This window comes from Lotus japonicus, chromosome 3, assembly GCF_012489685.1.
Source record: "Lotus japonicus ecotype B-129 chromosome 3, LjGifu_v1.2".
In the NCBI taxonomy this organism is placed as follows: Eukaryota; Viridiplantae; Streptophyta; class Magnoliopsida; order Fabales; family Fabaceae; genus Lotus; species Lotus japonicus.
Window position 1 is genome coordinate 16,151,766 of NC_080043.1, and position 25,484 is coordinate 16,177,249.

The following is a 25,484-nucleotide window of genomic DNA, read 5'->3' on the forward strand; positions in this document are numbered from 1 at the left end:
GAAGTTGCGGCTACCTGAACTGGTATGATTTTTAATTATTTTTACCCTAAGTATGGTTTTATTAGGTAGCAATGTCTTGAATCCTCGGTTTTGATTTTATTTCAGAGTTGGGAAAATGAATGATTCTCAGGAGATAACTGGCTTAATCCGTTTGATGACGAGCTTTATATCATCGATGAGGATGATAGTCTGAATTCTAGCCCTGCCAACGGTTTGAAGCAGGGTGTGAATGAAGGGGATAATGATGGGGAAAATTTTGTGGATGTCGATGAGATGTTTGAAACTGGAAATGACAGTCAAAAAAACTCTGATGTAGAAGTTAAAGTCATGAAAAGGATTACTGAATTGTCTGCAGACGACATTAGAGGGATGGATTTCTCTTCTGAGGAGGAAGCATGTGAATTCTATTCTAAATATGCTCGTATCCGTGGATTCTTTCCAAGAAAAGATGATGTATACAAGGATGATGATGGCAAGATTATCTCACGACAGGTGGTGTGCAATAGGGCTGGACAAAGGCATCAGAAGCATATGCATAATAGTGGCAGAAGAAAACAACCTAAGCCTATTACTAGAGTGGGTTGCCTTGCTAGAATTCGATTTCGTTGTTTTTTCTAGCAGTAAAAGGTGGAAAGTGGTTTTTTTTTGCGATGAACACAATCACCCATTAACACCATATAAGCATGTTCATTTGATTCCAAAATTCCGGCAATTGAGTGAAGGGGACAAAGCTCAAGCAGAAGGTATGAACCTATTTGGTGTGAGGACCCGCAATATTATGGAGGTGATGATGGGCCAAAAAGGTGGGGCTGAGTCGGTAGGCTTTACCGGCAAGGACTTGGCCAACCACCTAGACAAGCAAAAAAGGAAAAGAGTCAAAGATGGTGATGCAGTTGCGGCGCTGTCCTATTTACAAGGAAAACTTGACAGTGACCCACTATTTTTCTTCAAGTACAACAAATCGGAACAAGGTAATCTCCTTAACTTGCTATGGTGTGATGGAACCAGTAGAATGGATTATAACGTGTTTGGAGATGTGGTTGCCTTTGATAACACATACAAGAAGAACAAGTATAACAAACCTCTTGTGATTTTTTGTGGATACAACCACCACAAGCAAACACTATCTTTGCTGCTGCACTTGTTCATGATGAGAAAACTGAGACTTTCATATGGGTTTTGGAAACCTTGACTGAAGCAATGTTTAACAGGCATCCTAAGGTGGCGGTTACAGATGGAGATCTAGCAATGAAGGAAGCTATTAGAGTTGTGTGGCCGAATACCACGCATCGTCAATGTGCATGGCACATTCACCAGAATGCTTTGAAAAATATTAGAAATCTTGATTTTGCAGATGAATTCAAGTTATTTGTGTACGCTAACTTAAACCCTGACAAGTTTGGAGAGAAGTGGGATAAACTGGTTGAGAAATATGGTATAGCCAACAATCCATGGATTGATACGATGTATGAGACAAGAGCTTCTTGGGCAAGCACCTTCATGCAAGACAAATTTTTTGCCGGTATTAGGACGACATCCTTATGTGAAGGTATTAACTCATTCATAAAGAATTATCTGCATTGTAAGTGTTCCTTGTTGGATTTTCTTTTCATTTTGAGCGGGCTATGAAGAAATACAGGCACAATGAGTTGGAATCTGATTTTAAGTCTTCTTATGGTGAGCCTGTTATGACAACAGCACTTAGTGGCATTGAGTATGGAGCTGCCAAAATATTAACAAGGAGCATGTTTTGGGAAGTCAAGGGTCAAATTGAGGATGCCTGGGGCTAAATGTGGAGCGTTCTGAGGTGGCCAATATTGTGATGATGAAAATGAGAAAAATTAGCAATCGCAGAAAAGAATATATTGTTGTTTATGATAAGAACCAGAAAAAGTTTGTATGTGAATGTGGTTATTTTGAGTTTTATGGCATCCCTTGTTCTCATATATAGCTGGGATGAGAAGTGAGTATATTGATGAATTTCCAAGCAATCTAGTTTCTAAGAGGTGGTTGAAAACAGCCAAGTCTGCTCATGTGTATTCAATTTCAGAGCCTAGTATTCATTCACAGAATATGAAATTGTTGCGAAAAGGAGCTATGTCTGCCGCATGCAACTATCTCGCAGAAATAGCATGCGAAAAGGATGATGATTTTTCAAGTGTAATGGAAGACATTTATAAGCTGTTGAGGGATGTTCAGAAGAGTCGCAAACCGGGTTGTACAACAAAGAGTGCAGCCTTTAATGTGGGTGATCCAACTGTTGTACAGGGTAGAGGTGCCCCCAAGAAGACCAGAACTGTCACCAAGAGAAGGCATTGCTCAAATTGCAGGGGTATTGGACACACGATTCGTACGTGCCCGGTTTTGCTTTATCCTGATCAAGTCAATAAAGTGAAACAGGTGAATCTGCAAGTGAAGGAATTGAGGACAGCACAGACGACGAGGTGATTCTGATATTCACCATATTTATTGCCTGGTCTGATCATAATCATGTTGCTTGTGCATTTGGATATATAATTGTTAAAATTGAAATGATTTACAGACAACGTTGGCAGCGTAGATCGGCAGAATAAGGGGGCTTCGGTGGCAAGTAAACTTAAATCGCAGCAACGGAAGCAGGGAAATGACTCCTCATCCACCCAAGTATGTGTAAATGAAATGCTTGTCATTCATCTTAAATTTTCTTGCATTGTGCTCAAGTTTTCTTTTTAGAGTGATGTGTGCTTACAAATTTTGCAGAACAGCGTTCAAATCAGAACACGGTGTCGACAAAACAAAATAAGCGTAAATCTAAGCAACGAGAAGTCCCAGTCATGATTCATTCAAGCCAAGTATCTGTGAATGAAGTGGTGAGTATTTTTCATTATCTTCTTATTTTTAAGTTTACTTAAATGCATCAATGTGTGAGTCTCTGATTCCTGGTCATAACCTGTGCAGACTCAGAGTTCACCGAATAATGCAGGTCGCGGTGATGTGGATAACAACAGAGTTACTTTGTTGCCCCAGCATCCACAGGAAATACCTTTGACCCAAGAATCTGTGAATCAGGTAATTAGGATGGTTGTATAATTTATTTATTTTCCCTTCAGTGGTGTTTACTCAAGTTTCTCATTAAATTGTTTTCTCGTGGACATAATCTGGGTAGGTACAGGTTTATAACATGGAGCCTATTGTACAACAAGTCCACTATCCTGTTGTTCGTGCTTCAGCTGGACTTCCATTTTTGCAACCTACTTATGCCGTGAATATGACTAATGGAGTTCAGGTGTTTCCACAGTTTATACAGCACCAAAACGTCCAGGTTCCTTACCAAGGAGTTCAGATGCAAACTCTATTTCAAGCTGGACCTTCTGGCTTACTCCCGACATTTTCATCGACGTTGGCGGCAGTCGATAGGAGACACAATAGAATTCTAGTTTAGGAAATAATTGAAAGCATTTCATTTTAAGTCAGTTTGATTTTGATATTGGAACAAATTATGTATTTGTGTGAAGGAAAAAAATTATTAAATTATATTTTAAAAACATCTTCTGAAAAAACAATATAAGTGCAGACTTTACAATATGTGTCCACTTATTTCATGCATTTTTTTTTGGGTCAGAGTGTTGTTCATCTCACAAAAGGGTCAGCCCAAAAACCAGGAGCCTGTTACAAGTGAGGTTCAAATAAAATGATCAAACAATAAAATTACAACAACCAAAAAAAAAAATAGCTGATCACTGATTGCATTAAAGCTGCCTTTGTTCACAATAAGAATTGGCTGAACCCAAATTTTTTTTTGATTTGGCCTTTTGTTGTGAAGACCAGCAATGAAGTTTTTGTTTTTGGTCTGTTAGCCCATTGATCAATATAAACTGCGTTTTAGATCCTTTTATAGTCCCAAAGGTTTTCATTTTGGTCAAGTTAGCACATTTCATCAGTAGAAATCAACTTCAAACATGACAAATTAAACTAGCAAAACGTAAAATTATCGCTAATAATTATCAGCAATAGCTACCGAAATTGTTCCAAAACGTCACCGAACATGTCGGTGAACATAAAAGTACGGTTACCAAACAGTATAGCTTAGGTTCAAATTATAAATTTCAGCAAAAAAAAAAAAAACACAGCCAGTCCAGTTTCCATCTCCACTCCACCCTAATCAGCAAAGGCAATCATGATGTCCACAATTCTCTGATTCATGTAATGAAACTTGAAAGCACAGACATCCCCTTCTGCAAGCTGATACTTTCTAACGAATTCCCTCCAGCCACTACCAAACTTGCTCTTCGCCTGGCCATGAATGAGTTTGCATTCCACCAGTTTATCATTTAGACCCTTATATGGACCTTTCAGAAACACTGGATCAGATCCAAACTTCTTTAAGTGCTTCCCAATTTTCACAGGTAGGTCCTAAGAAATTGCATAAAACATGGGTTATATGCTTGCTTACATGGTACAAGAATTAAAAATGCTGATGAAAATAAATATAGAAAGAACAGCAAGTTACCAGTTGGCTTCCTTTGGCATGATGGTCTTTGAGGGTAACAGTGAAGGAGGGATTTTCAGATTCATGGTTAAATAGCACAAAGCTGGAGTTGGGAATACGCTTGAAGGGGTGTTACTGTAGGTGGTGGAACAGACAGGTATTCACGAAGCTTATTAACATCATCTTCCTCTGTCTTCACGGGCCAGCCATGATATTTGATTTGCTTATGCTTAGAATTGAAAATAACAATCTTAAATCTTGACCTGCCCACACATTTGAAGAGGAACCAGCACACACCAGTGAAACAAAAGACATTGCGTAGCCGTGACCATCCTGTTGTCAAGTACCCTTTTCCATGCAATCTTTCATACCTAACTTTGTGTGTTACACCTAGAGGGTCAGTCAGATACCAAGTGCAGTCCACCCTGTAATTGCCCATCTTGACCAATGTCTCAGGGACTTCTAAGTGAGTCTACAAAGAGGAAATCCAAGTAAGAAATCATCAGACTAAAATATACATGTATGTGTATGAACAGATAGTATCTAGTTAGAATGCAGACTATTACCATAGCTTGTTCATGACATGCAACGAAATCGTGCTCGGGGATCCTTTTTTGACTGGGTGCCATAGTAGAACACAGTACTTGCTTCTATAAACATGTTTGCACAAAAAAACATGAAGTAAATCATATGATTTTCAACACAATGAAGAGGAAAAGTAAGAAAAGAGCACATAATAAATCGTTTACAAGTAGCACATGCAAGAAAATCAGGGTAAAGGACAAACACACACAAAGTATTCTATTGGACAGAGATTATTCAATATGATTTTCATCACAATGAAGAGGGAAAGTAAGATAAGAGCAATATATTAGATGTATAACATGCATGAAAAATCAGGGGAAGGGAGAATGGCAAAATATTCAATCTGACAGTAAGTGAAAAAAGGCAAAGTATTAAATTTGACAGGAAATGAGTTACAATTGGAACTATGTAATTTAAGTAAAAATTTGTCATAAACAAATGTTTGGTAAAAAATGGAAAAGAGACTATCAGTATTGAGAAAGGTGGAAACTTTGAACATGAATATGGCATATACCATAAAGACATAACCAGATGGTCAAAGGTCGCTGTCAGTCTGAACAAAGATGAAAAATTTGTGATGGACCATGGCATATAACTTTAATTAGTTCTTTTGTACTGCAGGCAAAGGTCACTATCATACCGAAGAAGGGTGGAAAATTCGTAATGACAAGTTACATAAAGAAATCAATACCCATTAGAAATAGAACATGCATGAACATCAGGGGGGAAAGGGAAACGGAAAGCGATTCAATCTGACAAAAACTTGTGAACTCAATGTTTTCCATGCACAACTAAATCGGCGACCCATATTTCATGAATATCAAAAAGAAATCAGGAATATCAAGTATCAAAATGGAGTGAAAATTCTGTAAAATTGAAAGAATCTTACCAGAGACGAGTGCCTGCAAGCGTCTCAAATGTTCGTGCAAAAAAACCCTAAAATCGCCGTCCACTGCTTGGAAGAATGTCTACCCTCTCGATTTCTCCTATGAGTGGGTTGTGATGGTTTTTTGTTCTTGATAATCGAATAATCGAATAAGCATTGAATGATCGTAACCGATCATATGGGAAATATAAAAAGTTGGTGAAAAAGTTTCTTTTTTACTGAATATATAAATTTTGAGTCTTATAAAAAACAAAAAACAATCACTGTCTAAGTGGTTAATACTACTCTTATTTAGCAATAGGTCCAAGGTTCAAATCTAAACTTGGACAGTTTTTCATTTTTACTAATATGTTAAAATTTTTATATTTAGTTATATAAAAATAATATATTTTATTTTTTGTCATAGATTAATTAACCTTAATCATGGCGGGAACCCTAGAGCATCTAACATAACCTAAGAAGCATTGATTCGTCGTTGCGTGGGACTAATGGGGTTAGGCCAATGAACCGTAACGCTAACCCTAATAAGTGTTACGCATGACTCGCACTATATCGTTGTGTGAGCCATGCACGAGGGTGAGCGAGCGATTTGGATAGCTTGGTGTGAGCCACTATATAGTCTAAATGTCTAATACACTCTAGCACATGAACCCTAATGCATCAAGTGGCGGAACTTGGACAACAGAGTTACAGAGTATATACTTAAACAGTAATGATAAATAAATTGGGTTATATTTAAAATTGTTATACTTAAATGACAATTATAAATAAATAGATGTATATAAAATCTCAAAATTAAATTAGTATTTAAAGATAATATTTAGAATTGATATACTTAAATACTAATGATAAATAAATAGATGTAAATAAAATCCCAATAAAAATATTTAAAGTTTCTGTTTAAAATTGTTATACTTGAAGTTTAATGACAAATAATTAGATGTAAACAAAATCCCAAAGTAAATATTTAACGAGATGGAGCAAAATAATACGACAATGTTAAAAAATAAAAAAGGTTGGGTGGATCGAACCCTACCAAACAAGGTTGAATAAAGAAGAGCATATATTCATTGTGCATGATAAAAATCGTTTTAACACCATATAGTTACCATTTTTCCAGTAATAGGTAAGCAAGATCTAACGAAAATTTACCTTATGTTTTCTGGGTTGATTGGATCGATAAGAGGTAGACAACGTTTGGTTTTTGATTTTTACTTCTTGTGGGATGGGATAACTTCGAACTTTATGAGGGAGAGATTCAGTGAATGGTAAGAGAAAAAAATGATGGTTGAGTAGATATGATGATGACGGTTCGCAGTTTAAAAAATTAATTGCAGGAAGAAGGCTTTTCACCTTTCCACGCGTCTTATCACAAAGAACTAGTGTCATGCAATTTATTATTATTACTTACTTAAATTTATTATTATTACTTAAATCTTAAGTTAAAGATTTAGCAAAAAATGTGTACAAAATTTATACGTAAAAAGGGGTCCAGCGGCGAAGACGGCAGGAGAAGGAGTTGCCCACAGGGTCGATGATGGTGACTTCATCGTCGATCTCGTCTGCCCAGTCATTCCAGAAGTTTTTTGGGATGAAGAAAGAACGTTGCTGCAGAAAACAAAAACAGAAACAAAGACGTAAGTAAACAAACTTGAAAAAATCAAACAGAAAGCAACAAGTGTAGTGTAGTGTTGCAAAGTTACATCTTCCCGATCCCACTGGATCGTGAAAGCTCTCCAGTTGAATCCCCAGACGGAAGGTTCCATGAATCTGGTAGTGGAGTGTTCTGGGAAAGTTGAAGACGAGAAAGGAGAAGATCTAGTGTAGTGTTTAGGGTTTGTGAGTTTTCCTTATTTGCCTCATGGAAGTATTTATATAGTTGTGGAAAGGTGGTGAGTGCGGTTGTGAAGGTTTAACCAAACGTGTTTCATTGATTACCCCACTACTTCGTGTTCCGCAATGGTTCATTTTCCAGGAGTGATTTGAATCGTTTTGCCCTTTGGATCCAACCTTTCATTTAATCCTACGGTTTGGACGCGGCCAGGCTTTGACGTTGATTTAATCTATTTAAATGGAACCCTTTGGAATCTTAATCAATGGTGGAGAATGCACGGTTGCACTAATTCGAAGTACAACTGAGCGTAGATAACCTAATGCATCAAGTACGGTTACCAAAAACAATCATTGTCAAAGTGGTTAATGCTACACTTATTTAACCTTAGGTCCAAGGTTCAAACCTAAACTCGGACATTTTTTTTATTTTTACTAATATGTTAACATTTTTAAACTTAGTTATATAAAAAAATAATTTATTTTATTTTTGGAAATTAATATATTTTCTTTTGTCATAGATTAATTAACCTTAATCATGGTGTTACGCTCATGAATAAATTGGTGTGGCTGGAACCCTAGAGCATCTAACATAACCTAAGAAGCGTTGATTCGTCGTTGCGTGGGACTAATGGGGTTAGGCCAATGAACCGTAACTCTAACCCTAATAAGTGTTACGCATGACTCGCACTATATCGTTGTGTGAGCCATGCACGAGGGTGAGCGAGCGATTGAGATAGCTTGGTGTGAGCCACTATATCGCGGGAACCCTACATCATCTAACATAACCTAAGAAGCATTGATTCGTCGTTGCGTGGGACTAATGGTGTTAGGCCAATGAACCGTAACGCTAACCCTAATAAGTGTTACGCATGACTCGCACTATATCGTTGTGTGAGCCATGCACGTTGGATAGCTTGGTGTGAGCCACTATATCGCGGGAACCCTAAATCATATAACATAACCTAAGAAGCATTGATTCGTCGTTCGGTGGGACTAATGGTGTTAGGCCAATGAACCGTAACGCTAACCTAATGCACTATATAGTCTAAATGGTGTTAGGCCATGACTCGTACTGTACTCGTACTATATAGTCTAAATGTCTAATACATTCTAGCACATGAACCCTAATGCATCAAGTGGCGGAACTTGGACAACAGAGTTACAGAGTATATACTTAAAGAGTAATGATAAATAAATTGGGTTATATTCAAAATTGTTATACTTAAATGACAATTATAAATAAATAGATGTATATAAAATCACAATTTTCATAAAGTTCAATCTCATCCACTTCGCAGTGTGAGCCATGCACGAGGGTGAGCGAGCGATTTGGATAGCTTGGTGTGAGTCACTATATCGCGGGAACCCTACATCATCTAACATAACCTAAGAAGCATTGATTCGTCGTTGCGTGGGACTAATGGTGTTAGGCCAATGAACCGTAACGCTAACCCTAATAAGTGTTACGCATGACTCGCACTATATCGTTGTGTGAGCCATGCACGTTGGATAGCTTGGTGTGAGCCACTATATCGTGGGAACCCTAAATCATCTAACATAACCTAAGAAGCATTGATTCGTCGTTGCGTGGGACTAATGGGGTTAGGCCAATGAACCGTAACGCTAACCCTAATAAGTGTTACGCATGACTCGCACTATATCGTTGTGTGAGCCATGCACGAGGGTGAGCGAGCGATTTGGATAGCTTGGTGTGAGCCACTATATCGCGGGAACCCTACATCATCTAACATAACCTAAGAAGCATTGATTCGTCGTTTGGTGGGACTAATTGTGTTAGGCCAATGAACCGTAACGCTAACCCTAATAAGTGTTACGCATGACTCGCACTATATCGTTGTGTGAGCCATGCACGTTGGATAGCTTGGTGTGAGCCACTATATCGCGGGAACCCTACATCATCTAACATAACCTAAGAAGCATTGATCCGTCGTTTGGTGGGACTAATCGTGTTAGGCCAATGAACCGTAACGCTAACCCTAATAAGTGTTACGCATGACTCGCACTATATCGTTGTGTGAGCCATGCACGAGGGTGAGCGAGCGATTTGGATAGCTTGGTGTGAGCCACTATATAGTCTAAATGTCTAATACACTCTAGCACATGAACCCTAATGCATCAAGTGGCGGAACTTGGACAATAGAGTTACAGAGTATATACTTAAACAGTAATGATAAATAAATTGGGTTATATTTAAAATTGTTATACTTAAATGACAATTATAAATAAATAGATGTATATAAAATCTCAAAATTAAATTAGTATTTAAAGATAATATTTAGAATTGATATACTTAAATACTAATGATAAATAAATAGATGTAAATAAAATCCCAATAAAAATATTTAAAGTTTCTGTTTAAAATTGTTATACTTGAAGTTTAATGACAAATAATTAGATGTAAACAAAATCCCAAAGTAAATATTTAACGAGATGGAGCAAAATAATACGACAATGTTAAAAAATAGAAAAGGTTGGGTGGATCGAACCCTACCAAACAAGGTTGAATAAATAGTGTGCAGACCATTGGGACAAGGGAGACGTTATGAATTTATATGGCTTTTATTCTATAAATAGTATGTATCAAAGAAAGAAATTTAACCTAATTATTAAATGATCGTAACAGACCAGTGGGAAAGACGAAAACTTGTTTTCTTGGTTTTTTATAAGTTCTGTTTTAGTAATTGGGACATATAAGTGTTGAGTTGACCGTATAACTAAAAACAATCATTGTCAAAGTGGTTAATGCTACACTTATTTTACCTTAGGTCCAAGGTTCAAACCTAAACTTGGACATTTTTTTTATTTTTACTAATATGTTAACATTTTTAAACTTAGTTATATAAAAAAATTATTTATTTTATTTTTGGCAATTAATATATTTTCTTTTGTCATAGATTAATTAACCTTAATCATGGTGTTACGCTCATGAATAAATTGGTGTGGCTGGAACCCTAGAGCATCTAACATAACCTAAGAAGCATTGATTCGTCGTTGCGTGGGACTAATGGGGTTAGGCCAATGAACCGTAACGCTAACCCTAATAAGTGTTACGCATGACTCGCACTATATCGTTGTGTGAGCCATGCACGTTGGATAGCTTGGTGTGAGCCACTATATCGCGGGAACCCTAAATCATCTAACATAACCTAAGAAGCATTGATTCGTCGTTCGGTGGGACTAATGGTGTTAGGCCAATGAACCGTAACGCTAACCTAATGCACTATATAGTCTAAATGGTGTTAGGCCATGACTCGTACTGTACTCGTACTATATAGTCTAAATGTCTAATACATTCTAGCACATGAACCCTAATGCATCAAGTGGCGGAACTTGGACAACAGAGTTACAGAGTATATACTTAAAGAGTAATGATAAATAAATTGGGTTATATTCAAAATTGTTATACTTAAATGACAGTTATAAATAAATAGATGTATATAAAATCACAATTTTCATAAAGTTCAATCTCATCCACTTCGCAGCCCCAAACAACAATGTCTGCATCTTTGTTTCTCTCTAGAAACTAGTGTTAAAATACTAAAATTAACAATATCAAATTTATTTTTTCATTAATAGATAAATTGAGTTATTTTCACATAAGATATCTATTCTCATTAAAATGTTTACTCAATAACGCCATATTTTATTTAAACCTGAACAAAGTAAAATTGATTTATTTACACATGTTCTCATGAAAATGGGTACTTTGGGAAGATATATGACTATGGCAGAAATGTTTGTGTAGGTTGAAATCCAAACTAAAGAACGGAAGAGTTTATAGAGGGGAAGAATTAAAAGACATGATGGTTGGAGTTCCATGCAAAATGAGATGTTTACACGTGTTACACTTTTAAACCACCTTTGAAATTAAAATCAAGGAGAAGGAGAAAAAAGCATTCATGGAAGATTCAATGAGATATGAAGCATTCGTTGAATAGACATTGATATCTGGTCATGTAAGTTGATGTAACAGGTGCAGTTGAAGACGGAAAGGTGGTAAAAAGAAGCAATGATGAAAACAAAATCGCATTGGTCCCCGTGCTGGTTCGTTGGTACTTTCATTATACTAGTTTAAAAAATCCGCGTGGTGGTCCCGTGCTGGTCCCGTGTTCGAGTTCATGTCTCAATTTTTTTTTCCTTTCATTTGCCTTCTTGTTTTATGATTATTGGGTTAAATTATTAGACTTATACCTATTAAATCGAACAGATCACAAAAGTCGATAACTGTCAAAGTGGTTAATGCCACACCAATTTAGCTATGGGTCCAAGGTTCAAATCCAAACTTTGGCAGTTTTATTTTTTATAATTTTTTTTGATAAGCTAACTTTCGCAGTTTTTTAAGTAGGTGACTTAAGGTTGATCTTAATAAAAAAAAAGTTAAATTAGGATTCGAACGCTCTTACTATATCGTTGTGTGAGCCATGCACGAGGGTGAGCGAGCGATTTGGATAGCTTGGTGTGAGTCACTATATCGCGGGAACCCTACATCATCTAACATAACCTAAGAAGCATTGATTCGTCGATTGGTGGGACTAATCGTGTTAGGCCAATGAACCGTAACGCTAACCCTAATAAGTGTTACGCATGACTCGCACTATATCGTTGTGTGAGCCATGCACGAGGGTGAGCGAGCGATTTGGATAGCTTGGTGTGAGCCACTATATCGCGGGAACCCTACATCATCTAACATAACCTAAGAAGCATTGATTCGTCGTTGCGTGGGACTAATGGTGTTAGGCCAATGAACCGTAACGCTAACCCTAATATGTGTTACGCATGACTCGCACTATATCGTTGTGTGATCCATGCACGAGGGTGAGTGAGCGATTTGGATAGCTTGGTGCGAGCCACTATATCGCGGGAACCCTATAGAGTTACAGAGTATATACTTAAAGAGTAATGATAAATAAATTGGGTTATATTCAAAATTGTTATACTTAAAGGACAATTATAAATAAATAGATGTATATAAAATCTCAAAATTAGTATTTAAAGATAATATTTAGAATTGTTATACTTAAATACTAATGATAATTAAATAGATGTAAATAAAATCCCAATAAAAATATTTAAAGTTTCTGTCTAATACATTCTAGCACATGAACCCTAATGCATCAAGTGGCGGAATTCAATTGGATGTCTGTGTAAAACTATTTTACACTGTCAGTGCATATCCATTAAACTCTAAACAAAATCCCAAAGTAAATATTTAAAGACATGGAGCAAAATAATACGAAAATGTTAAAAAATAAAAAAGGTTGGGTGGGATCGAACCCTACCAAACAAGGTTGAATAGATAGTGTGCAAACCACTGGGACTATATCGTTGTGTGAGCCATGCACGAGGGTGAGCGAGCGATTTGGATAGCTTGGTGTGAGCCACTATATCGCGGGAACCCTACATCATCTAACATAACCTAATAAGCATTGATTCGTCGTTCGGTGGGACTAATGGTGTTAGGCCAATGAACCGTAACGCTAACCCTAATATGTGATACACATTACTCGTACTATATCGTTGTGTGAGCCATGCACGAGGGTGAGCGAGCGATTTGGATAGCTTGGTGTTTTGAATAACTTGGAACCATGAAAATAGTTTAAAGGCGTCATTCTAAAAAGAATTGAATTTGCAAAAAATATATATACATATATATATAAAAAAAAAATTAGGTCCTATGTAGGAGTTGAACCCTTAACATGTTATAAATTTTATAAAAATTTGGCCACTGAACCAAGACAATTTTTTGAGTAGAAATTGAATTGAAAATATATATATCTGAGTAAATGGTCTTACTAGCTGTTAAACACAAATTCTCTACCATCTCCATTACGCGCCAGAAGATAGTTTCTTCCTTCCCTTGTTTATCAGCGTTTTCCTACTACAAATCATGACCCAACTAATCCCACTTTTAATAAATGTCAGGGTCAGACATAATGATTCCGGCATTGGGAAAGAAGAATTTTGCACAGTATTCAAAGGCTGCATATTGAATCTACACACACGCCTAAAACTCTACTGGCCATTGTGAGGAATTGAAAACGCCATATAAATACCTCAGAGATCATTTTTATGGGTTTTTCACTCTTTCCTCATCCAACCATCAGGATTTCAAAGGCAGGGATTACGAAATTGAGGTTAGCCCCTTTTGGCATTTGATAGGGTTTCTGCATTTTTTTCTCACGAATTTCTCATCCAACCATCAAGCACTCTTGTTCCTGTTTTGACTCTTGTTTTGGCTTATTTATTTTTTAATTAGGTTTTCAGGTTCAATTTTCCCCCAAATTTTCCTGCATATGCTTGATTTGATTTGTAGTTTATCTGATTTCATCACTAAGTAACCATATTGTGCCTTTGTTATAGCTTTGCTCATCCTCTATTTTCGGCTTTGATACTTATTTGCCTATTTACATTTTTTTTTGAAAGGGCCTATTTACAATGTTGCTCTCAACTGCCTTATACACTCATTGCATGCAGTTACTTGAATCAAGTTGCAGTTTATTTTTATGGAATGTTGTGGCGCGCACACACACACACACACACACCGTAACTTGGTTGCAAACCGTTTGGTAACTTCCCCCGTTTTGGCCTATATATAGTGATGTAGTGGTGTATATTCCCTCACGTATTCTATTAACCGAGTGTAAAGGTGCAATTTTCAACTTTTAATAACTGAGTGTTCAAGATAAATATGCATTGTTTGAATTCTGTTTCATCTTCGAATTCAACATGCAATCTGTTTCTTTCTAAGATGCGTGTTTCTTGTTGTAGCATAGATATTGCCTTTTTTGTTTAGTCCATGATTGCTGATGCTATTACCTTAAATTGTTTCAAACATACTTTTTGTTGGTGACATACTTTAAGTTTATTGTTAAACTGAACAAACAAACCCCTTTTGTTCAAACCCGATTTTGCTTTCTGATGTATACATTGTCTACATTATGATTTGTTTGCAGAAATTATTACTGCCATATTTCACAAGATGCCTCCAAGAGCTATCTGTCCACACATGTGCTATGATCCAGAGGACTTTCCTCTTTGGAAACTTCCTGCTGCTGATTTGATCACACTTTCATCACTGGATGCAATCAACACTGCTGCCTATGGCCATATTTACCCGGAAATTGTACAGGAATTTTGGGGGACCGCAAAATTGACTGAAACTGATGGACTGTTAGGGGAGTTTTTTGACTATGTCCTTAACTACAACATGAAGACAATATCAGAAGTGTTAGGGGTTCGAAGTGAAGGAGTACAATACAAAAGAGGGTGGAGGGTTGAGTCTGATGATGATGATATCAGAAGCACTGTTTTTCAAGATGGTAAACTCTCTGCCTCTGAAGCCACGAAGGCAACCAATCTGACACAGGCTGCAAAATTGATTCATGTGTTGATCACACATGTGTACTGCCCGAGGCTCAACTTCCATGACTACGTATATGACAAGGACATTTTCATAATGTACCATATGCTGAAGGGTGTCCGAATAGATCCTGTGCACTTAGTTTATGATCACCTTATAAGTGTGCATGCCAACACTGGACATGCAATTCCATACGGCTATCTCATCACAAGGTCTCTGAATGCAATGATGTCTCACCCCTTTCCAGGTTGGAGCCACTTCAATCCCCTGAGAACTGAGGTTATGAACAAGGATATCTTTCTGTGGAACGGTATCACAGTTCCTGATGATGACAATGAAGATGATGAAGATGCTGGTATGGATTCAGAGGATGGGGACGAGTAGGGTTGATGCTGATCTGTTCTGTTGTTGTTTTTAGTATAATTTTAAATTCTGGTCTGTAACTTAACAAGTGTTTGGACAAATTTATGTTTCATTTTCCTCTGGTGAGGCAATAGTCAACCAGATGGAAGCTAGCATTGCATGCCCTCAACAATGGTTTTATGTTAGGTTTCAATTTATGATTCTGTTTTGTGTGCTAAATTGCTTAATCATTTTGACTATGGTTTTATGATTTTACTTTCATTATAAGTGGTGGTTGTGGTTGTTATAAATTGATTTTTGCAGATAGTGATTGGGTACTTGGAACTTGGAAGCAAAGTTACAGTTGGCTAAATTGATTTGATGATTTTTCCCAGTTTGATTATATGTACTTATTTTTTTTTTAAATATAAACTACATACTTAGTTTATTAAATTAAAACGGGTCTAAAAGAAACATACTTAAGTACTGGTTCGTTGGTTGTTTTGTTTAGTTATCCCTATATCCATCCTTGCCTGGGTTCGATTCCATGTTTCTTTTTTTTTTTCGTTTTTATGACAAAAAAAAAAGAAAAAAAGCTTTGGACATCAGGACATGAGTTGAACCCAAGACTGTATAGTGTATAGATTTGGGTTACAAGAGTTTCCATTGAACTATAATATCCTATTCTATAATATACGTTTTACTATATTTATAAATGAACCATAACATGAGCATTCATATACGTTCTACACTGGTTCAGTGGTTGGGAAGAACGCATATGTTGTTAAGGGCTAAGGTTCGAATCTAGCCTCAATCCTTTTTTACATTCTTTTCATTTTTAACAGCTAGCCTTAGTTAACTTGCACAAATATTAAAACTTATAGGGTTCCAAACTTATAAAAGGAAGTTATTTAAAGGTAAAATATATATCCATAAACCAAAAATTGAAAAGAAAAAGTAAATTTTCAAGATTATTAACCTAAATTATAATAAATTTTCAACAACAATATTATCTGAACTATTTTTTTTATAGTTTATATATTGCAATCTTCTTTTAGATCCCTCAAATTTTTTCTTCAAGTTCCGCCAGTGATGGTGAGACATTTTTAATTCATTACAAGGTAGAAAAATAAAATATGATTAATATTATTAAAAAAAGGTTCAGTTAGGATTTGAACCTTCTACCTTAAACTACAAACAAAATCACTTGGCCACTTAGACAACGCATGATCATTGTCTTCTTCCTCAACAGAATTCAATATAATAAATATTAATTGTTACACGGTGTTGTAACACACAATTCATCAAGGTCCTCCACTTCGCGGCTCACAAACAATGACTGCATCTTCGTTTCCTTCCTTCAATAGAAATCCTACCTAAATAGACCCTAATAAATGTGTCACCATCCAAAAAGGAAAAAGTTGCACTTTGTTCAAAGGCTGCGAATTAAATCCCACACCCACGTCTGTTCTGCAAGCCCTAGGGTTCGATGCCTAAATGACTCTCTTCCTTCTTCCTTCTTTCCAGACGCATGCAATGTAGTGGTGTCGATTATTCTCTTCAACACATTCCTAATGGGCATCACATATCCAAAGAGATATAAAATGCTGATTTTAGGGTTTCGTTTGAAACTTTTTTTCCCCAAATTTCCCTCCTACCATCAAACCTCGAACACCAATCTGAATGAGTCATGGCTCGCAAGGGAAAGAACCCTCGACGAAATCATCTCAGAAAGCGTCCATGGGGAATTGACGACAGTCAATCCGTGTCCGGTCCTTTGTTCAGTCCTAGGGTTGAAAGAGCCCTTCGAGCCAATGCTGGCAAAAAGGAGAAGCCTCCGTCTTTAATAATACTATCCTCAAGGTATTTGTTATGTAATCGATAATGCGGTGCAAAAAAGGTTTATGATCTGATTAGTTTAGTTGTTCACATTTTTTGCAATACAAGTTCTGCTCAATGTTTTTTCAATTTAACATTTGAAATCCAAAAATTTTCAATGTTTTAATGTTTACAAGAAACCCACCTCACCAAAATTGTCTTTTATTTCCAGTAACCAAGAAACCGAGCTCCATACCAAACAAGTAGATGTATTATGCGATGAGTCTCCTACCATGAAAGACTGTCAAGAGAAGGATGCCAATGTGAATCAAGAAGATAAGGTCGAACAAGTTGCCTTTTTTGATTCTGTTTCTTTTGTTTATTGTTATCACGATACCATGTTTTGTTCAGTACAAAACAATAATTTTGTTTTTCTTCATGTCTTAATTCACAGTTCTCTGCTTTAGATGAAAAATTGGAAAAGGTTATTCTAGCAGTAGGCATGCTTAGCCAGGCCCTTCATAGCCCTCAACAATATACTCAGTTGGCTTCATCATCTTCGTTGCCCCTTTGTGTTACTTCACCAAACAATTGCACAGTGTCTGAAAAAATGATTGCTACTGAAACGATCCTGAAAAAGTTTATGCAACCTGATGAAGAAGCTCCGAATGACAATGAAGAACGTGTAAGGGCCAAGGCAAAGGGATTGGTGAAGAAGCTTTTTAACCGACCTGCAATGGATGAAGACAATAACTTTGTACCTGGACATCGACCTATAGTATGCACCCCTCCTGCATCACCATTATCGGTTCCAGATGTAAGTATTAATTCATCTGAATATTGTCATGAATTGATACATTTAAATTTTGCCTGATGAAGAATCTTTAGGTCCCTGCAATGAGATGTTCCTTTTGCATTTCTACGATATATTGTGTGCTTAGCTTACATATCTTTTATAGCTTTAATTCAACAACACAACATTAGTTTCCCTAAACCCTAAAATGACAGTCATAGTAAGTCCTTTATAACCTTTCCAAATATTTATGGAGATTAAATTAATGAATTTTAAAAATAACTCAAATTGGCTGATTGATTATGAGGTTTCTTAAAACTTAATTTTTAATTTTCCAGTGATCAAAAACCAATATGCTCTTGAAGCACTACTGGTAGAAATAATTAAGATACTATGATGACAAAAATGAAATTAAAAGGATGAAGGGGAAAATCAATGATGATTAATGAATCTAGTTTGAAGTTTTAGGCTAGTTTGCATAAGTTAAGTTCTTTCAGGTTATGTCTTAGTTGCATGACTTTGTTGTCATTTTTATTGTGAAATATAATATTACTGCTTCATGTTACTGCTATATTTTGTTAGAGTCATTTTTTTTCTAACCTGAACATTGTCATTAATTGATACACTTAAATCAGTTCATTAATTTACATTGTCATTCAACATTTTTTTATTAGTGGCTGCCTTCCATGTTTGGGAATACAAATGTGATGCATTTGAATCATCTTGAGGTTGCTGTTGCAAATTACATCTTCAACCCAAAACATAAAACAGGGGCTCCACTGTAAGTTTAATACTATGTGGTTTGTGGTTGTATTTAGACCAACAACATTTGCATGCCCTTAATTATAGACTTTATATTTTTTCAAGGGAAGAAGAGATTGTGAAACTTGAATGCAGGGATGCTTATGCCCTTCGAAAGGATATGTTATGTCTTCAACCAAGAGGGAAGCTTCAGGATGAGGTGAGTTATAATCTAAAGATTATAAATGGTGATAAATTAGTTTAATCTGATTATATAGTTTGTCCAGATACTGACCTTACATGCCAACATACTTACACTGAAAGAGCGAGCAATGACCTTCTACCCATCTATATGGTTCATGCCTACTGCATTTGCCGTGAGTTTTTTTCATATATATGAAGAACCGATATTAGGTTTTGTTTATAGTGATTCATAACTAAAATTTGACATATTATTTGCACTGTTATCATGTCAGCAATTTGTCCAGTCCTGGACCGTAGAATCAGCTGACATGATCGATTTTTACCAGAAGGATTTTATGGGAAAAATCAACTATGTTACCAAGGTACAATGATGCTGTATGAAATTAATTAACAAAAATATCCATTACATGTAGTCTCAATGTTTGTTTTACTCTTGTAGATATACATCCTATGAATGACATTGGCTGCCACTGGTATTTACTTGTTGTTGACTTTGTCAACAAGAACTTGGTGCTGCTTGACTCCTGCCCAGATCCACACAGGCTTGATTTTAGAGTGTTGGACATAAAGTACATGGTTAGTAAATAACTATCAACTACATTGTATTAGATACCAACATATTGTTATATATTTACCTCTTTATATCACTCAATCATTGTCTCAGGCTCTTTTTATCGAAAGAATGTTAATGGATCAATCATTCTATGCAATGGGAATGGCAAGGCCTAAGGTATCGGAATTTAAGATTGTTATTCCAGAAGGGTTGAGCATGCAGAAGGATAAAACGTAAGTTAGATTTCAAGTGCTCCATCTCTGATTAAAAATGTTTACTTAGCTATAAAACTAACTTCTTGTTGTGCTTGTAGGAATGATTGTGGAACCTTTGTGGCTAAATGGATGTCAAACCATGGATTCATTCACTACAAGATTGAGGTAAATAAGAATTTCATACTTAAATATTTTATAAATTACTTGCTTCAAATTTTTTATTATTTATCGGTATTTACGCAGGTTGATGAAGGTTCCAGGTTGAGGCTAGCTCTGGACTTGACAATGAATCAATTTAACAACAAGTATGATGTCCTTACCAAAAAAGCTTTGACCTGCATGGACATATGCAAGGATGCAGCTGTGTCAACAACTTGAGATTTTTCATTACTTTCTGGGCACCTACTTTCTGACATTTAACTGCTTGATCGTGTGTTGAATCTTGTCCTGTTTCTGTTCTTGATCATTTTCGACTTTTTATCCCGGTTATTTGTTTGGACAACTAAATATTGTGACTGCTGGTGGTTAAATGACTATAATTTTGCTATGTAGTCTTTTTATATCTACTATTTCCTGTGATGGTTGAACTAAATATTGCTATGCGTTATTGTCACCTTTCATTCATTTTAGAAAAAAAAAATTGAGTATCAAAATGTTTTCAAAGGAATTTAGGTGTCAGGTTATATTACTATTTCAGTCACAAAAAAAACCTGTACTGTATCAAATAATTTTCCCGAAGCATTCATCATATAGTTCCCAAAATTAATTTTTTCCTCAAAATTTTCCCTTATTTTTTCCAAACAATTGATATTTCAAGTATGAAAATACAATGTTAGCGTATAATTTTTCTATAACGTATTTCCTTATAAATTTTCCATATATTTTCCACATTAACAATTGATATATCAATTATATTGTTGCATCAATTTTAATTTTAGCGTTTTATTTTACTATCAAGTATTTCCTCATAATTTTTCCATATATTTTTCACATTACTAATTGATAGGAAAATTTGTCAGATTAAAATTTATGAGGAAACGCCAAAATAAAATTTTAGCGTTTGAAATTAAAATTTTAGCATTTACTACTTTTCCTATTGAATATTTCCCCAAAATATTCCATTTATTTCTCAAATTAACAATTGATTTATTATTAATTATGCAGTTCAAATTTTAGCATAAATTAATTGACTTTTAGCATAAAATTTTTGCATAATTAAATTTTTAAAACAAAACAAGCATACATTACTTTTTTTTCAACTAAATTAATTAATAAAAAATTAAAGCGATTATTTTATTATTTTTCCAAACATGCTTATTTTTTATTTTATGAAAATCAAAAAATATTATTCTCCTCACTAACAAAATACACACACTCACAAATTGGTCCTCTGGTATTGGGAAATCAAAAACCAAACCTAGCCCCTTTCTTCCCAAAACGCATCAGCCACCCTAATCATCACTGCATTGGAAACCATCAAGGTATTCAATTTTCTCTTAAGCACTCTGCCAAATGGCTGCTGACACGAGAATTGAAACCATACTCGAGCATCTCAACCGGTGCAATATCAACACACGATGCCTTACCCCTTGAATATATGAAGAGATTTCCACAACCACTGCAAAGGTTTTTCGACACCTGCGGAATTTCAAGGTACACACCATTTTTTTCCATTTTTTTTCTCAAATTAGAAGTTAGGGTTTTAATTTTCTTCATCTATCATCATGTCGATTGCTTTCTTTGTGGTTTCGGTTAGAATCTTGTAAGCGTTTTGTCAATTACTCAATTTAGAAATTAGGGCTTATTTCTCGTTCTCTATCATGAAGTATAATGCTTTCTGTGTGATTTGGATTACAAACGATTATGGGTATTGTCAATTGTTCTTATACTCTATTTATAATAGATTAGGGCTATAATCTTCAAAACTGCTTCATCTTCGAGTCCAACCTGTTTAATGTTTTATGAGTTTGATGGTTTCGTTTATTTAACATTGTTATTATTAACATGTTTGAGTAGTTTGTAATGAGGAAACCTGTTTTATGTGTGTTATATTCACAAAAACCAGTATATGTATGTTTTTCAATGTTTACCCCTTTTCAGAGTTTTTTTCCCAAATAAATCATAATTGCTTCCTATTAATGCTTCTAATATATGAATATAGATGGCGGTTTTTTGTGAATTATCTACATTTTCTGATCCCTTGTAAATTCTCACATTTCTGATTCCAGGCTCAAATGGCAAATAGACCCATCTGCAAGCCATATTTTATTGACACTCATGACTTATTGGAGTGGAACATACCAGGCGCCAAACGTATTCATTCTAGTTCGCTTATGCACATAAATTATGCTGCTGCTGAGGAAACCATCTTTCCAGAGCTTGTGAGAGAATTCTGGGGCGGTGCCCGGTTCGATGAAACAGGGACTTTGAAAGGGCAGGTTCTGGACTATGATTTGTCATTTGACATTGACAGAATCTCCGATCTTCTTCAAATCCCAACTAGAGGGGAAATATATGATAAGGACTGGAAACGTGGGAAGGACATGGATGATATTCGCCAAACTGTGTATGGCGCTCAGGAAATTTCCAATGCAAATGCCACCCGCGTCATATATCTGACCCCTGCTGCCAGCCTTGTTTTCCTTATGGCTGTCAACGTCTTCTGTCCAAGGGTATCTCAACATAACTATATCACAGATCTGGATGTGTTCATCATTTATCACATCTTGAAGAAAATTAAGTTAGACCCTGTTAATCTCGTCCACCAACATTTAAGGCGTGTCCAAGCAAATAACTCCATGGGCATTCCTTATGGATTTCTGATAACTCTATACCTGCGGTATATGGAACCGATGCGCTTTGCTGGGTGGAACCAATTTGCTCGACAAGAAGCACGGCAGATGTCATCTGCCTTTCTTGAATGCAGAGGTGTTGGCACTGAGGAGCGCCCAGAGTCTGAAAGGGATGCAGATGATGATGATGATGATGATGATGATGATGATGATTTTGCATTGGATGCTGCTGCTGCACATGCTGAAGATGATCATGATGGTGCTGGAGATGCTGAAGATGAACATGTTGATCCAGATGATAACAGTGGGGACAATGAAAGCACATCCAGCGTTGTTAATTTATCTGACACTACTTCAACCTCTGGTAGTCCTTCTTCATGTCTCAGTACAAGGAAGAGGAAGAGAATTTTTCCTGGATCACCTTCTCAACCAAATTAAGTTTATTCCTGTTGTTATCATTATGACTATGACAATTTTATGGCTACTTATGCCATGGTTTGTAATTTTTGGGCATTGCTGACAATCTTTTTGGGCCTTTATGACAAATTTCGGTTTGATTTGCATTTTGTTAAGATTGGAAAATGTTTTAATGGCTGATTTTACATCTTTAAGTTCTTTACTTGTGAAATGCTTATCCTTATTGATATGTATGGGGTCATACAGATACAACTCACCACATGCTATTGTCCTATAAAAACAGAGCAAAGGTTAGGATTTTTTTGAAGTTTTTGGGTAGACTCGCTCACTCATAGACATAGGAAATGGGCCTGGCCCAAGTTCTTTTTTTTCGGTTTAGTTTTCATTCCACTTCATTTCACTGCATCCAGGTTTTCTGTTTAAGATTCAAGATTAACTGTGGAGATAAGATAAATCTTTTTCCATGAAGCTAGTGAAAAATTGTACCATGTTTTCATTCATTGCTGAAGATGAATGACCTTTCCATGAAGTTTCATTTACATCTAGGGCTAACAATGATAAACATATTACTTTAGCAATGTACTTATAACCACAAAAATGTACTTAACTTATAACCACCAAAATGTACTTAAGCACCAAAATGCTAAAATTTAGCATAATCCACACTTAGTCTAATACAAGAATTCGAAGACAATAAACACAACAATTACAACTTCAAAATAACAAGCAATAACGTAATTAGGACCACCACAAGAATTCCAAAAACTACGGTCAACAACATTTGGTCCCTGGACTTCATTCCATCCACCAGTTTTTTAATTTTGGCATCTTCATTCTCATGGCCACTATTCTCTTCTTCTTCAGCTACTGGATTAACAAAACATGTACTCGCTTGATTCCTTGGTTGTCTACTAGTTCGTTGTTGGATGCGTCGAGGAGGATCAACCCAGACAAAATAGTCACACTTCTGTAAAAATGAAGAAAGAAAAGAAAAAATATGTGATTCAAACAACTTGAATCAAGAATTCGTGTTAGCAACCAGAAACGATGATTACCATTGCAGGACAATTATAGAAACGACGTCCATAGTTAAAATCTGTCCAGGATGTCCTAAACGAAGCTAACAGACCACATTTGCATAACCTTTCATAATCAACATGACTACAAGATCCTGGGGAGCTATGTGATTGGGATGTCATGATCTTCATGTAACACCTACTAAAATAGGATACCACACATAAGTTATAGCATGCCAATAATATGCCTTTTCAGATTAAAATTTTAGAATTTAAAAATCCAAAACACCCAATTCGATAAATTATAAACCCTAATTTCCCAATTTCGCAAATCTGGGTACAATCAGCCCCAATTTGTACGCATTCGACAAATCATGACTTATGCTTTACCAATAACGATCCAATTCAACCCTACCGTCTCTAATTTTTCATCTCAACAAATTAGGGTTCCATTAAATCCCAAATGTTCCCCAATTGACAAATTGGGGTTTCGGATAACAGTAAAATCAGCCTCAATTTATACGCATTGGACAAATCGTGACTTATGCTTTACCAATAACGATCCAATTCAACCCTACCATTTTTAATTTGTCATCTAAAAAAATTAGGGTTCCAATAAATCCCAAATGTTCCCCAACCGACAAATTAGGGTTTCGGATAACAGTAAAATTAGGGTTCAAATGTCTCTAAAAATGACAATCAACACCAACATAATATGGAAGCTACTACTAAACAAATTAATCGTTAATTTAGGGGAGCTAGATCCAAAATTTTCAAACGGAGACGAACAAGACATCTTACATATACTAACTGACAACACTCAAACTGTCTAACAAAGAAAACAAAAGTAATCTTACCTTAACTCAGCGAACGAATGAGGAGGAAATAAGATGAAGAAGAGAACAGAAGTGGAGGATCGAGTTAGCTCGCTAATGGTTCACAGCCATGTCATCTTCTCCGTGCTCGCGAGTTGATTCCAGAAAGCAAATGGTGAAAATGATTTTAACTGAGGCAACCTCAATTTTACTAGGGTCATGTATTAAATAGTAAAATAAAATTGGGGCTATTTCACAATTAATGAAAGTATAAGGATATATTAAAACACTATGTAAGTTCAGATCATGTGCTTAAATACTAGTGGTCAGTCAAATTCCTGTACCTACCCATGTTGAAAAATGCGGGCACCACAGCAAACACCTTTTTACTAAATAGGTCCCTGTTTAAGTTTAAAAAAAAAATCTCATCTTCTTCCTCTTTCTCTCTTTCTTCCCCACAACTCAAACCAGAAATTCATGAATCACCTCATCATCTTCTTTTATCAGTTTCAAACACAGATCTAAGAAGATTGGCCCAACCTTTCGAGACTCAACCGAGAATTGAGAGATCTAGAATCGAAGCGAGGAAGAAGAAGATGCCTCTACCGATGGGTTTCTGTATGCA

The 25,484-nt window shown here is 35.9% G+C and overlaps 2 protein-coding genes across 2 annotated transcripts in view; one reads left to right on the plus strand and one right to left on the minus strand.

The window, feature by feature from the left end:
* LOC130743673 (protein FAR1-RELATED SEQUENCE 5-like) overlaps positions 1-1,790 on the plus strand; it is a 19,129-nt gene extending 17,339 nt beyond the window's left edge. The window contains exons 2-5 of the mRNA XM_057595904.1: positions 131-518; positions 619-1,071; positions 1,212-1,522; positions 1,588-1,790. Coding sequence (XP_057451887.1) covers positions 131-518; positions 619-1,071; positions 1,212-1,522; positions 1,588-1,790 — 1,355 coding nt within the window. The remainder of the gene's footprint in view (positions 1-130; positions 519-618; positions 1,072-1,211; positions 1,523-1,587) is intronic.
* Positions 1,791-23,608: 21,818 nt separating this feature from the next.
* On the minus strand, positions 23,609-24,960 carry LOC130748666 (uncharacterized). Its single transcript, XM_057601905.1, has 3 exons — positions 24,902-24,960; positions 24,084-24,243; positions 23,609-23,995 (listed from the first exon to the last, which is right to left on the minus strand). Exons 2-3 carry the CDS (start codon positions 24,234-24,236, stop codon positions 23,735-23,737), a joined length of 414 nt encoding a protein of 137 aa, XP_057457888.1. The 5' UTR covers positions 24,237-24,243; positions 24,902-24,960; the 3' UTR covers positions 23,609-23,734.
* Between the last annotated feature and the right edge of the window lie 524 nt (positions 24,961-25,484).